The 12,427-nt window shown below is 35.2% G+C and overlaps 2 protein-coding genes across 4 annotated transcripts in view; one reads left to right on the top strand and one right to left on the bottom strand.

The window, feature by feature from the left end:
• LOC150092682 (condensin-2 complex subunit H2-like) overlaps positions 1 to 2,937 on the bottom strand; it is a 266,667-nt gene extending 263,730 nt beyond the window's left edge. For 2 of the 3 annotated variants that reach the window (XM_090414632.1, XM_090414635.1), the window contains exon 1: positions 2,800 to 2,937. The gene's annotated coding sequence lies outside the window, so the exon portion shown is untranslated. Of the gene's footprint in view, positions 1 to 2,516; positions 2,691 to 2,799 lie in introns of those variants that run through there. The other variant, XM_090414633.1, reaches the window with a different exon arrangement.
• Positions 2,938 to 3,028: 91 nt separating this feature from the next.
• LOC150092681 (lipase maturation factor 2-like) overlaps positions 3,029 to 12,427 on the top strand; it is a 332,985-nt gene continuing 323,586 nt past the window's right edge. The window contains exon 1 of the mRNA XM_090414594.1: positions 3,029 to 3,214. Coding sequence (XP_090270720.1) covers positions 3,121 to 3,214 — 94 coding nt within the window. The 5' untranslated portion in view covers positions 3,029 to 3,120. The remainder of the gene's footprint in view (positions 3,215 to 12,427) is intronic.

Below are 12,427 nucleotides of genomic sequence, written 5' to 3'. Positions count from 1 at the left end.
AGTTGACACTGGGGAGTTCTTTCACTTGGTTGAACAGCAGGAAGGAGTGATGACAAGAGGCCATCCCTGGAAGTTACAAAAGGAAACTGTGAGCAAGAGGGTAAGGAGTGGTTTCTTTGTGTGGAGGGTGGTTGAGCCGTGGAATGCATTGCCTGATGGAGTGGTGGGAGCGAGAACGGTCAGTGAGTTTAAAGAGTGGTATGATAGACTTTATGTTTCTCAGGGGGAGACCTTCCCTCAATGAGTCTTGACAGACTTTATGTCTTAGGAAGGACCTCCCTCGATGAGTCTTTTGACTCCTTGGAGGCCTGAATAATAATAATAATAATAATAATAGTAATAATAATAGAGGCAAAATTAATTTTAAAACACTTACATATTGAATAGAAATGGAGATAATGTGCATTCTTGTGTTGCACCTCATTTTACATCAAACCATCTTCATGTGTTTCTTTCAATTCTAACTGCTGACTTACAGCTATGTACTGCTTGTTTTTTCCTACCTAGTATTATTGATATGTACTCCTGTTTGCATTTCTCTTGAAAATTTTCTGTAATGGTTGTGCCATTTTATTTAACAGTCTTTCAAAGTAATTACTCCAGATTTCTAGGATATTCTATCTTCAACACCAAAGAAAAAAAAGATCATAAAGGTGACAATCTAATGATCATCACCTTTATGATTTTTTATTCCTTTTACAGTATTATTTCCTCCATTTCTAATCTTTCTCAATAGACTGCAGACCATATTGCCACCTTCCTGGTATTCATCTTCTATATTCTTACCCAAGTCTTCCCATAACTTTTATTTAGCTACTCTTACGCAGAGTTTAGCACTCTGACATTTTTCACTGTATTATTTACGGCCATCTTATTTGCTAAGAACTTTTAGTATGCTTTCTTCTTTTCCTGAACTGCTTCTTTAACTTCTTGTGTCCATTATGGCACTCATTTTTCTACTGCAGAAAACTTCATTACATACCTCCCTAGCTGAATCAATCAATGTTTTCTTCAGTTTCCTTTCTTTTAGTCTTCCTTTTTTAGTTTCCTTTCTTTTAGTCTTCCTTTCTTCAGTTTCCTTTCTTTTAGTGGAAAATGGATGTTTTTTTCAGAGTTTGCCACTGAGACTCCAAGGTTTGGTTCTTGTTTTCAAACTGTTTTATTTTTTCTTAGCGTAGATTGTAAAGGTAGACTGTAATTAATTACAATCTACCTGTAAAAGCTGCTCCACTCTAATTCATTTTAAAGCGCTTATTTATTGTTCTTTACAATGTGATATTTATTTTTATGCAACTAATGATACAAATATTGGTTTTGGAGGAAATTATTGATATACAGAAATCAACTACACTGCATAATAAAACCAAACATGGATCTTCTAGAGCAGGGGTTCTCAACCTTTTCCAGTGGCATACCACTATATTTAATTCAAGATATTAGATGTACCAGTAAGCAAATCTGTTTTCATACCACCCGGCAGTGGCTCACGTACCACCAGTGGTACGCGTACCATAGGTTGAGAATCCCTGTTCTAGAACAATATGAAGGCACTGTTATTATAATAATCAGAATTGTAGAAATGTAATGTGAAAAAGCCAAATTAAAGTTTTGAAAACATGCTTCCTTAAATATAAAAAATATTCTGACCACAACCTATAACAAATGGCGAGTTATAAAAGCAGAAAAGTATTGCTAGTAAAAGGATGGATGCAGATTGGCCATACAATGAGAATGGAGAGAAAAGAGAAACTCCAAGGATAGTTTTCAAAAGGAAAACAAGAAGACCGAAACGAATTTGGCAAAAAGGAGGGGAAACAAACAAAGAGAAAACAGATAGATGGTAGAGCTGGAAAGAGGGGCAAAATCGGTTGATAATGATAAGAATTAACTGGCTGAGATGGATCTTGGCCTTGTGCCATAAAGCACAAAATAGGATAGGTAGGTACTATGTATGTATAAGCGCCCATAAAATTAAAAATAAAATTAAATATAAAAAATAAAGTATATAAATATATATAAAATAATCCGCAAAAATTCCTAAAGAAGAAATTATCGTGTCTAATGATCATAAAGCTGCATCAAATGATGGGGGGGGGGAGAAACGCATGCGATTACAGGTCATTTATAATAACAATTATTATTATGTGACACTTCCAGGGTGTCCAAAGATTCATCGAAGGAGAGTGTATCAACAGCATCGAACGATTGATTTCCTTCGAACTACTAACCGCGCTCAAACTTGCTTAACTTTTTGCGTGAGCTTAGTAGCAGAGGCCAATCGATCAACCTTTGCTGGCAATAATTATTAGATGACGATTCCAATGACTCATTTATAAGTTTCATAAAGTTATTGTTCTGATTTTTTATCGTCTTCTTTCTGTCATAGCGTGTAACATACATAGTAGATCCAGCTCACAAAACATTACTTCTTAATCTCCTTTCTCTAAGATTTACTATTTATGGGTAATCCCATATTGAAAATATGCATCTATTCTATGTACAATGTCACTACTCACCGTCATTTAATGACGAAAGCAACTGATAAATTACACATCATTTTAGTTGTATAAAACTTCATGATATGAGGACAAAGAGCCACGTGTAGAAATTTTATTATCAAATTGCATTTTTCTCCTCAACATCACTTTAAATACAGTATTTGTTCTTTATATATTATATTAGTGTATTCACACACATAAATAAAAGGACCTCCGGGATGAGTCTTTGACTCCATGAGGTCTTGAGGTGGTAATAATAATAATAAAATAATAATAATAATAAATTCACAACAGGCCATACTGAAATATAGGTGTGAAGGTTAATTCGGATCCCGGATGGAGTTGATTTAAATATCCCAATATCGCTGCTTGATATGTATACAAAACCAAGTAAAACCTCAGCCATATTTTCCCCTCTTCTGTACCTGCCACACTAAACAATTCCTAACAATTTTGTTAGCTTCCATTCGTAAAGTTGCACGTTGACAAACATTAGCGCCCTCTTCCCTCTATCTCTAGATAAACTGCAATTGTCGTCCTGGTTTAAAAGCCATGTCGACAGTTTGCGGTACTGGATTTATTTCTTAAAGGATACTGAGAAACAATCAGTGATATTCCCATAATGGGGGAAATAAAAATAACCAGAGACTTCTTTCTGTGGTGTATGTCTGTAATATATCTGTTCGCATTTGCTTCTCTTTATCACCAAATTCCAGGTGAGTTGTAATTTAACGTGCAGATAGCAGCGATGCAAAAGATCGGACGTCGGTTTGATCATGTTATTAGCGACTTTACGAGGTAAAAGTAGTTAAAACTGTGTCGAGAATGCTATGTCAGTTCGTTAAAGTGTACAAGGATTTCTTTCAGAGGACTACGGCTATATATTTGAAACAATTGTATGTCTGTTAACAAAGGTTGAAATTTAGGATGAAGTCTCAGTAGTATAGGAATATCCTTAAATGGTATGAAATTATGTGGCTGTGAGAATGAGGTTTCATAGACCGAATGCAGACACTGATGGGATCCGGAATGATATTGTATCACTTGAACAGTTTTATGAAATTGTTCAGATTATAAACATTGCCCTGAATTTTAATGATTTTTAAAACATTATCATTTTAATCATTATAATGATCAGCATACAGCAGAATTCAATTGTTATTCCCAAATTTGTGAACTTATCTTCTTAGAAGATCATTTATTTCAGTTGTGATATGCCTGTTTTAACTGGTGTGCCATCACAACAGCCTACCAAATGAGATCCTGTTTCCATGGGGGAGGGGATCAGGTTTATAATGACATGAACACATACAGGCAGAATGGTTCACTATAAAGACTTGTCAGACAATAGGATTATGCCAAGGTTGCTTGGCATAATCCTATGCAGTATTTCTACATTACATCTACAGATATTGTCAGATTCTTATCTCAGTGATAACCTGAATGAAGCTTTGCAAATGAACTGTCCCCAAAACTAAGTAAGCAACTGAAATTTGATTTTAGAACAGAAGTTGACTATTCACAAGGTTGGAAAATGTGTTGGCGAGATTTCTGAGAGTGTAGTTGTAAAAGATTTGCTGAAGAGGGCATCATGAAAGAAATGTGAATTAAAGATGCAAGAAATTATATTATTGGTTTCATCCTTCATCCATGTGCAAGCAAACAAAGTTTGTGCAAGAAGTAACTTCACGACTGGGCTACTTGTATATAGAAGCTAATGACTTCACATCACTTGCCTTAGTATCAAAAAAAATGCAAAGCACATAAGTATCCTTACAGATGTGTATGATGCTATGCATTATGGGAAGGGCCACTACCCAGACTTTTTCGACCTTTATTGAGGTCTCATCAGTGGGGTAAGACCCAGAATTATTTTAATTTATACTCTAAATTAAAAATAGAGGCCCAATCATGAAGTTACTTAACATGCATACTTTGCTTGCTGATAAGAATGAAACCAAAAATGTAGTATATCCAGGTGTAAGCAAATAAAATTTGTGCATGAAGTAACTTCATGACTAGACTTTTATAGTTAGGGCTTCTATTTTTAATTTATAGTATAACAAGTGAAAAAAATTTCAACATCTATATCTAATCCAGAGTATTTTAGTAATGAGGTGTGACAACTTTTGACTACTTGTATATGGGAAATACATGACTTCTACATTACTTCAACCTTGGTATCTCTTCTGGGTCTGGCTTCCACTAACGAGACACCTTTCTTGCAGGAAGCTCACGATGAACACACTGTACGAGGAGTAACATTTCCTGCAACTATGAAATTATATACTTGGTTTAATCCATTATCCAAATGTGAGCAAACAAAGTTTGCACCTGAAGTATCATTCAGGACTGGGCAACTCGTGGCAAAGGTGGTATGACTTTACATCACTTGCCTTAGTATCCCATAATGCAAAGGACATCTCCTTTGCATTATGGGAATCCTTTGCACTACCCAGACCGGTTTTGACCTTTGAGGTATCATCAGTGAAAATCAGACCCAGAGGTGAGATACCAAGGTTGAAATAATGCCAAGGTCATATTTTCCTATATACCTCAGGCACAAACTTTGTTTGCTTACACTTGAATAATGGATTAAACCAAGTATATAATTTCTTGGTATCTTGAATTTATAATATAACCAAGTGAAAAACTTTCAACAACTATCTGTCTCTAATCCAGAGTGTTTTAATAATAAGGCGTGTTTTTGGCAACTCATATAGGAAAATATGACTTCGGCCTTACTTCAACCTTGGTATCTCACCTCTGGGTCTGGCTCCCACTGAAGAGACCTCAAAGGTCGAAACTGGTTGGTGACTTGATTCCGGGGAAGCAGAGTTTCCCTTGGGTAATGGATGGCAGTGCTGTAACCAATGAAGTTTTAACTAAGGTTCAGCTGTTGCTGTTACCCCCTCAGATGAGATATGAGTGGCTCTGCTCACTGGTGGGGTAGGCCTGCCACTGGGTAGAGCCAACGCTGAGAGTTCTTCTTGGTGATGGGGTGAGCCTCTTGCTGAGTGGAAAAATGCTGAGTTAAAAGACTCTTCAGATCACTCACTGTTGGGGATCATGAGTTTTTATTTTGTTGGACTGTGATTTTTATATGATCTGCGTTAATTCATGAGAGAATTTCGTCAGTCATCCAATCTTCTTTTTTACTGCTCTATCAGGACACAAGGTATTGGTACATTTCTCTATGAAGACATTTTAATTTGCCCCATGATTCATCAACCCTTACGACGTCATCATTCTTGATAAGTGCTATCCCTTGATTCAGATCTTGACTTGATTTGTTTCTTATCTCTGGTTTTTTTAACTTTCCTAAATTAAACCTTTTTTGTTGATGTTTCTGAAGTATAGCTTTCAGTCTAATTTTTAACACTGTCACCAGTAGATTATGATCAGAACAATATCCGCACTAGGATAGGTTTTTGTGCTCATTATGAAACTTTGAAATCATTGATTAATTAGCAAGTAATCAATTTGGTTTCTGACTATATTTATATTATTATCTTGTAGTGATCGCCAGGTATATAGCCTTCGGGATGTTAGCTTAAACCATGTGTTTGTGACTATTAGCTCCTCTTCTTGGCAGAATTGAATATGACAGTTTCCTCTCTCATTTCTTGTTCCCAGTCCATGTTTGCCAACTGTATCTCCACTTCTACCTTTCCCAACTTTAGCACTGAAATCATGTTTTTATGTGATTTCAGTTAATATCATGTTTTTTTTGTTTTTCATTAGTTCTTTTAATCAGTCATAAAATTCTTCGATCTCGCTATCACTCTTGTCAACAGTAGGGGCATAGACCTGTATAAGATTAATATCTAGTGGTTGACCTTTTAGTTTTAATAACATCATTCTGAGTAGGGGATGAAGCTCAACAGTGACTTATTGGCATCTTTGTTTAACATTATTCCAACTCCATTTTGATGGTTGTTTTCACTACTTCCAGAGTGGTACATTGTCATGTCATTAACTGGAGTTTTGCCTGATCCTGGCCACCTAATTTCACTCATTCCTAAAATCTCAATTTCAAGCCTTTTTTATTTCCTGAATAGCATTTCTTAGCTTACCTGCTTCGTACAGGGTTCTGACATTCCCAGTTCCTAGTTTTAGTGAATGCACCATTTTGAGCCAGGAGATTCTTTGCACCCCTGTCCCAGTTAAGGGATGCTAGGAACTTGTGGCCATTTGTGTAGATTTGCTCACCATGGTGGTTAGTCTAGAGAGAATAGTGCAGTAGTTTCTCCATTTGCTTTCTGCTCTGCAGTGTTACAGACGTACACAATAAACTGTATTGCCATCTGCAATTTTCTAATCACAAGCTTTACCGTCATCATGAGACTTCAACCTTGTGTCAGTACTGACAAAGCTGCTTCCCTTTGTCAGAGGATTGAATCCTTTAATTTTCCTTGTAACCCTAAGTAGGGGCCTAACCAGGTACTGACATCCAGAGCCAGCTGAGCCCAGGTTGTTTATAGAGGTCTGCTCCTCTGAAGATTCTTCTGCGCATTTCACTGTTGGGATATGAATCCTCCTCTGCTGATTTATCTGTTGTTCTTCACAGAGGTCCATTAGCATCCTTGTAGGGAGTGTACCCTACAGAAGGTCCAGGGAGCCCAACGGGGACATGGACTTGCCTCACTCCCCTTCTTTCCATTAAAAAAAAAAAAAGGAAAGAATGGAAAGAAAATATGTTCATGGCAAAAGAAGTTAAATAAATCTTTAGCCCCTTTTGCCATGAATTTCTTTGGGTTCTGAATATAAGTAGCTGTTAGATCATATTTCTTCAGAATTCTTGAAATTGGTTCTGAAATTCCAGAGATATATGGAATTGGAACTCGATGTATTGATTCTTTGTTGTTTTGGTTTGGCTTGTAGGATTTGAATAAATGTTGTGTAGTCCTTTCAGAGAAACCATTTAATTTCATCTAATGTTTGATAATAGAAGGTTCTTTCTGTAAATGATGGGGAATTGAACAATTAGTTCTAGCTCGGCAAATTAAACATTTTATGATTTCTGTCTTTTGAGAAGGATGATGAGCAGATTGTTTTGAGAATGTAACGTCCAGTAAAAGTGAGTTTTCTGTAAACAGATGTTGTTAAATTACCTAATGGTGAGAAGATGCGAAGGATGTCTAAAAAGGATAATTTGTTATCTTTTCAGTTGGTATCACTTGGTATCATAACTTAGTGAAGTTCAAAAGATCCTCTAACAGGAGGAATCATGATAGGAGAATTGAATATGGTCACCTTCCAGTCAATAACATTAAATGGAGACACTTTAACATTGGCGATCCAATCTGTTACCGTTTGGAAACAGTAAAACATGCATTCTACAGCTGCCTGCTTGCCCTGCATATTTGGATGGATGATGAAATGCCCAACACATTACATAACCTGTTTATGTAATGTGTTGGGCATTTCATTATTTACAACAAAACGGGTTCTTTTTTAAAGAATTATCATCATGTTAGCACAAGAAAAGTATATTTCAGTTTAAAAATAACAAACTATCATCAGTGGCTTGACAGGAAATAGTCTTTTATGAGGTAGAATACAAACAATTGATCATTCAAAATTAGAACGAGCCGCATGATGTTACATCGCTAATCACAATATTGTTTCTCTGAAGAAAGGTAAACATTAGTACTTGGGAGGGTGACCACCTGGGAAGCCTGGGTACTTCTGGCATTAATTATTTTGCCAGCAAAGGTTTATCAGTTGGTAGATCCTCTGCTACTAATGGCTCACAAAACAACTTTGAGCATGGTTAGTAGTTGGAAGGGGATCAATCGTTCGATGCTGTTGGCACACTCTCCCTCGATAAGTCTTTAGACTCCCTGGAAGTGTCACATAATAATAATGATGACTGCAGAAATAAATTACATGTATAAATTTACTATGTCATACAAAAAAACTTAATTTATAAAATCATATTAAAGATATCATTAGACAGATGTAGTATCTAGAAGGTATTAATTAAAGAAAAAAAAAATGTATTATTCGGATCAAACTTTCCCATATTTTTGACAAGGATATGCAGTCATTCCGGTTCAAGTTAGGGCGATGAAGTAAGTCCTCATCACTATCTTTGAATAGGCGTTTGAATTTATATATACATCTATGTAGATGCCGAGTTTTAGACCAGAGAATGTTGTGGTTTGGCTCTATTCCATGTTGCGCCAATCCAGACATCAGATTTGTTGTGGAGAATATAAGATTGATGTTCTTGTAATCTTTTTTCTATAGATCGTCCAGTTTGTCCAAAGTAAAAAAGATGGCAGTCACATGGAACTTGGTATACACCAGGAAGAGAAACAGTTGAGTGTTTATCTTTAGACAGTGGGAAATAGGTGGATATTTTATTGATAGGAATATAAGTAGCTGTTAGATCATATTTCTTCAGAATTCTTGAAATTGGTTCTGAAATTCCAGAGATATATGGAATTGGAACTCTATGTATTGATTCTTTGTTGTTTTGGTTTGGCTTGTAGGATTTGAATAGATGTTGTGTAGTCCTTTCGGAGAAACCATTTAATTTCATGTAATGTTTGATAATAGAAGGTTCTTTCTGTAAATGATGGGGAGTTGAACAATTAGTTCTAGCTCGTCAAATGAAACATTTTATGATTCCTGTCTTGAGAAGGATGATGAGCAGATTGTTTGAGAATGTAACGTCCAGTAAAAGTGAGTTTTCTGTAAACAGATGTTGTTAAATTACCTGATGGTGAGCAGATGCGAAGGATGTCTAAAAAGGATAATTTATTATCTTTTCAATTTCCATGGTGAACTTGATATGAAGGTGTAAAGTATTGATTTTGGTTAAAAAGGAAGGTAAGGAATCTCTGTTGTGAGGCCACACTGCAAAAATGTTGTCTATATCTAACCCAGAATGAAGATTGTGAGTACATAGATGTCTTCCAAATGCTCCAAATAAAAGTTTTCTAGAGCAGGGAAAGTGGACTTCCAATGGCAGTTCCTTCTACTTGGTTGTAGAATTTTTGACACAAGCAATATCCGGAGTGCATTACAAATCCGGATAATTTTACGATATCTTATGGGAAGATGTCAGTAAGTAATTGTATAGTCTCTTTGAGAAGTACATTTATGAATCGAGATTCTACATTGAAGTTCACCATAAGATCAGAACGTTTTAAGGAGACATTTTTTAATTTATTTAAGAAATCAAAGAATTTTTCAAAAAAAAAGAGCGAGATTTGCCTATATGTGATTTCAATAAGTTACTAAATATTTGGTTATGTGGCAAGTAGGTGAATCCTACAGTCTACAATAGGATGCAGAGGAATGTCTGCCTTGTGGATGTTTGGTAGACCATAAAATCTAAGCGGTCTTGCAAAATTAGTTTTTAACCTTTCTATGGTGTCTGCATCTAAACTTATAACTTCATTTAGAAGGATATTTAATTTCTTCAGTTGCCTGTTAGTGGGGTCATGATCCAGTTCTTGGTATGTTGAGCGATCTCATAGTAAAAGAGAAGTTTTTCTTTTGTAATTTGAAGAGTCCATAATTATTATCACTTTTCCCTTGTCTGCTTCAGTGATAACAAGGTACTGTTGCTTCTTAGGGAATGTAGAGCTTTCTTATCATACGGAGATATGTTAGATGGGGAAGCTTGTCTTTAAGTAGTGTGAATGCAATTTCTAGGTGGAGAGTATTAGCCTTGACAAGGATATGCAGTCATTCCGGTTCAAGTTAGGGCGTTGAAGTAAGTGAGGTGAAAGCTGGTGAGGTGAAAAAGTTCCATTTAATATTAAAAAGAATCTAAATATGAAATCTTTTTAGGGACTGTAGCGAATTCATGTCCTTTTGAAAGGATAAATGTTTCACTATCCGTTAAAGGGCATCCGGACACGTTGATAAACCAAAAACTTTTTTTTTTTTTTTTGTATTAGCCACCACCTGTCAACAATGGGAAGAGAATTTTGATTTTTATAATTAAGGAATTAAAATACAATTTCTGGAAGGTTGGGTGCTGGAATTGTATTGGGGAAATTTTATTGTTCAGTCAGACGATTTTTGTATTTAGAAAGAAGCATTTTGGGTTAGGTGTGGTAGACTATCCACATTATTCAATATTCATTGGGGAGAGATAAAATTCTATCCTATTTTACTATGAAAGGTTTTTTAAATGGTTCCATCCTCTTAGTTCGGTGTGGTCTTATGGTCAGTTGCAAGGATGACTAGAGCATAAGCCCAAGCAGAGAAGGCCAACTCAAGGCAGTTAACTCAGATAAGGCTAACCAACTGGCTATCAGTCATCTTTGCACTTTAATTTCAATTGTCCTTTAGGTTGTTCACCTTTTAGACTTGTGAAAAAGGAAAACTGGCAGCCTTTGGCTATATGATGATATAAGAGCTGAGGCCTTTTTTTTTTTTTTTCTCTATCTCTCATTCTACATCTTTTCTTTCTCTTAATAGTATCTTCATATTGAGGTTAAAATTAAAGGGGTGTTCTGTTCTTCTGAATCCTGAAGAGGTGGAGGATTGATTATTATTATTTCTTTAGTTCTATAGCCATTGAATAGTAAGGTGCTGCAATATATGATTGAGTTCTGTTGAAAGAGAATAAAGAATCTGGAATAAAGATTGCTGGCTCTGTTAGTTAGTTTTAATAATGCCATATTGTTGAGAGAAGTGATGTGAAAGTTTACATGTATCTGCCTATGTGAATGAGTTTTCTGTATGCAGTAAATGAGAGGTTGCCATTTGGAAAGCATGTAACTAAAGGGTCTAGGAAGGTTAGGCTATTGTTAGTTCCATTTCCATCATAAACTGGATTCTTGGATTCTTTCAGAGGAAAGTGTCTGGGCCATGAAGCCAAATAGAGAACATATCATCTACTTATCTTTATTGAAAGTTTTTTCACTCAGTTATATATTAAACTAAGGATGCCAAGAAATTATATTATTGTTTAATCCTTTATCCAAGTGTAAGGAAACAAAGTATGGGTGTGAAGTATCTTCATGACTGGGCTACTTGGATATAGAGGTTAATGACTTCACATTAATTGCCTTAGTATCCCATAATGCAAAATACATCTTTTCAGGTGTGTATCATGCTATGATACACACCTGAAAACATCACCACCTTCAACATCCAACTAAATGTCTTCCTGTCAGTTGTTTTGATAATTTGTAGCATGAGGGAAATCAATGGGAACACTTCGGGTCTTGAGGGGAATTGGGTTTATGGATTTTTGTTAACCTGTTTATCTTGGGTGGAGTGAAAACTGAAGTTTTTTTTTATGAATAAAAAGAAAATTGTATGAAATATTTATGAATTTTTATGAAACTTTGTATGTTAATATGGACGAGTTGTTTATTGTCCATGTTACAATAAAAATATAGTTAGATGACTAATGTATTATTATATGTACATATACACTCACATACACAGAGAGAATGAAGTATAATACCATGGGGCTATATACAGAAAAAAGAAGTTCAAGAGACAAAAAACGTGGACGGAGCATGTTTTTTTTGTCTCTATTAACTATACAATGTTAATTTGGTATTTTAATAATTCATTTTTGTGACCCACTAAAATTTTTATGACCAATAGGTAAAATAAAACATTTGAATGTTCAGAGTTTTCATTTATTATTATTATAATAAAGAAGCATTTACTCTTACAAAAATATAAAGAAATTAAACTAATGCCAAGTAATTTATTAATAAGAAGTGTGATGCTGTGTTTGTTAACTAGAAACTTCAGGTTTGGAGGAAAAGAGGATAACTTTATTCTTAAATCCGGTTTGACTTCCAATCGGTTTCTATATTTATTTGTGTTTTATTACCCATTTATCCATTGTTAAATGGATAATGGCAGGTGAGATGAAGAAAGAATGATATAAATTATTTAGAAACAATTATAATAATTACGCATGGATAGGCTTATGTGTT

Source organism: Typopeltis vanoorti, chromosome 25 (genome assembly GCF_054136105.1).
Source record: "Typopeltis vanoorti isolate ZY-2024b chromosome 25, IOZ_Tvanoo_1.0, whole genome shotgun sequence".
NCBI lineage: Eukaryota > Metazoa > Arthropoda > Arachnida > Uropygi > Thelyphonidae > Typopeltis > Typopeltis vanoorti.
Note: the sequence above shows the minus strand (reverse complement) of the source record. Positions and strands in the feature narration are given on the sequence as shown.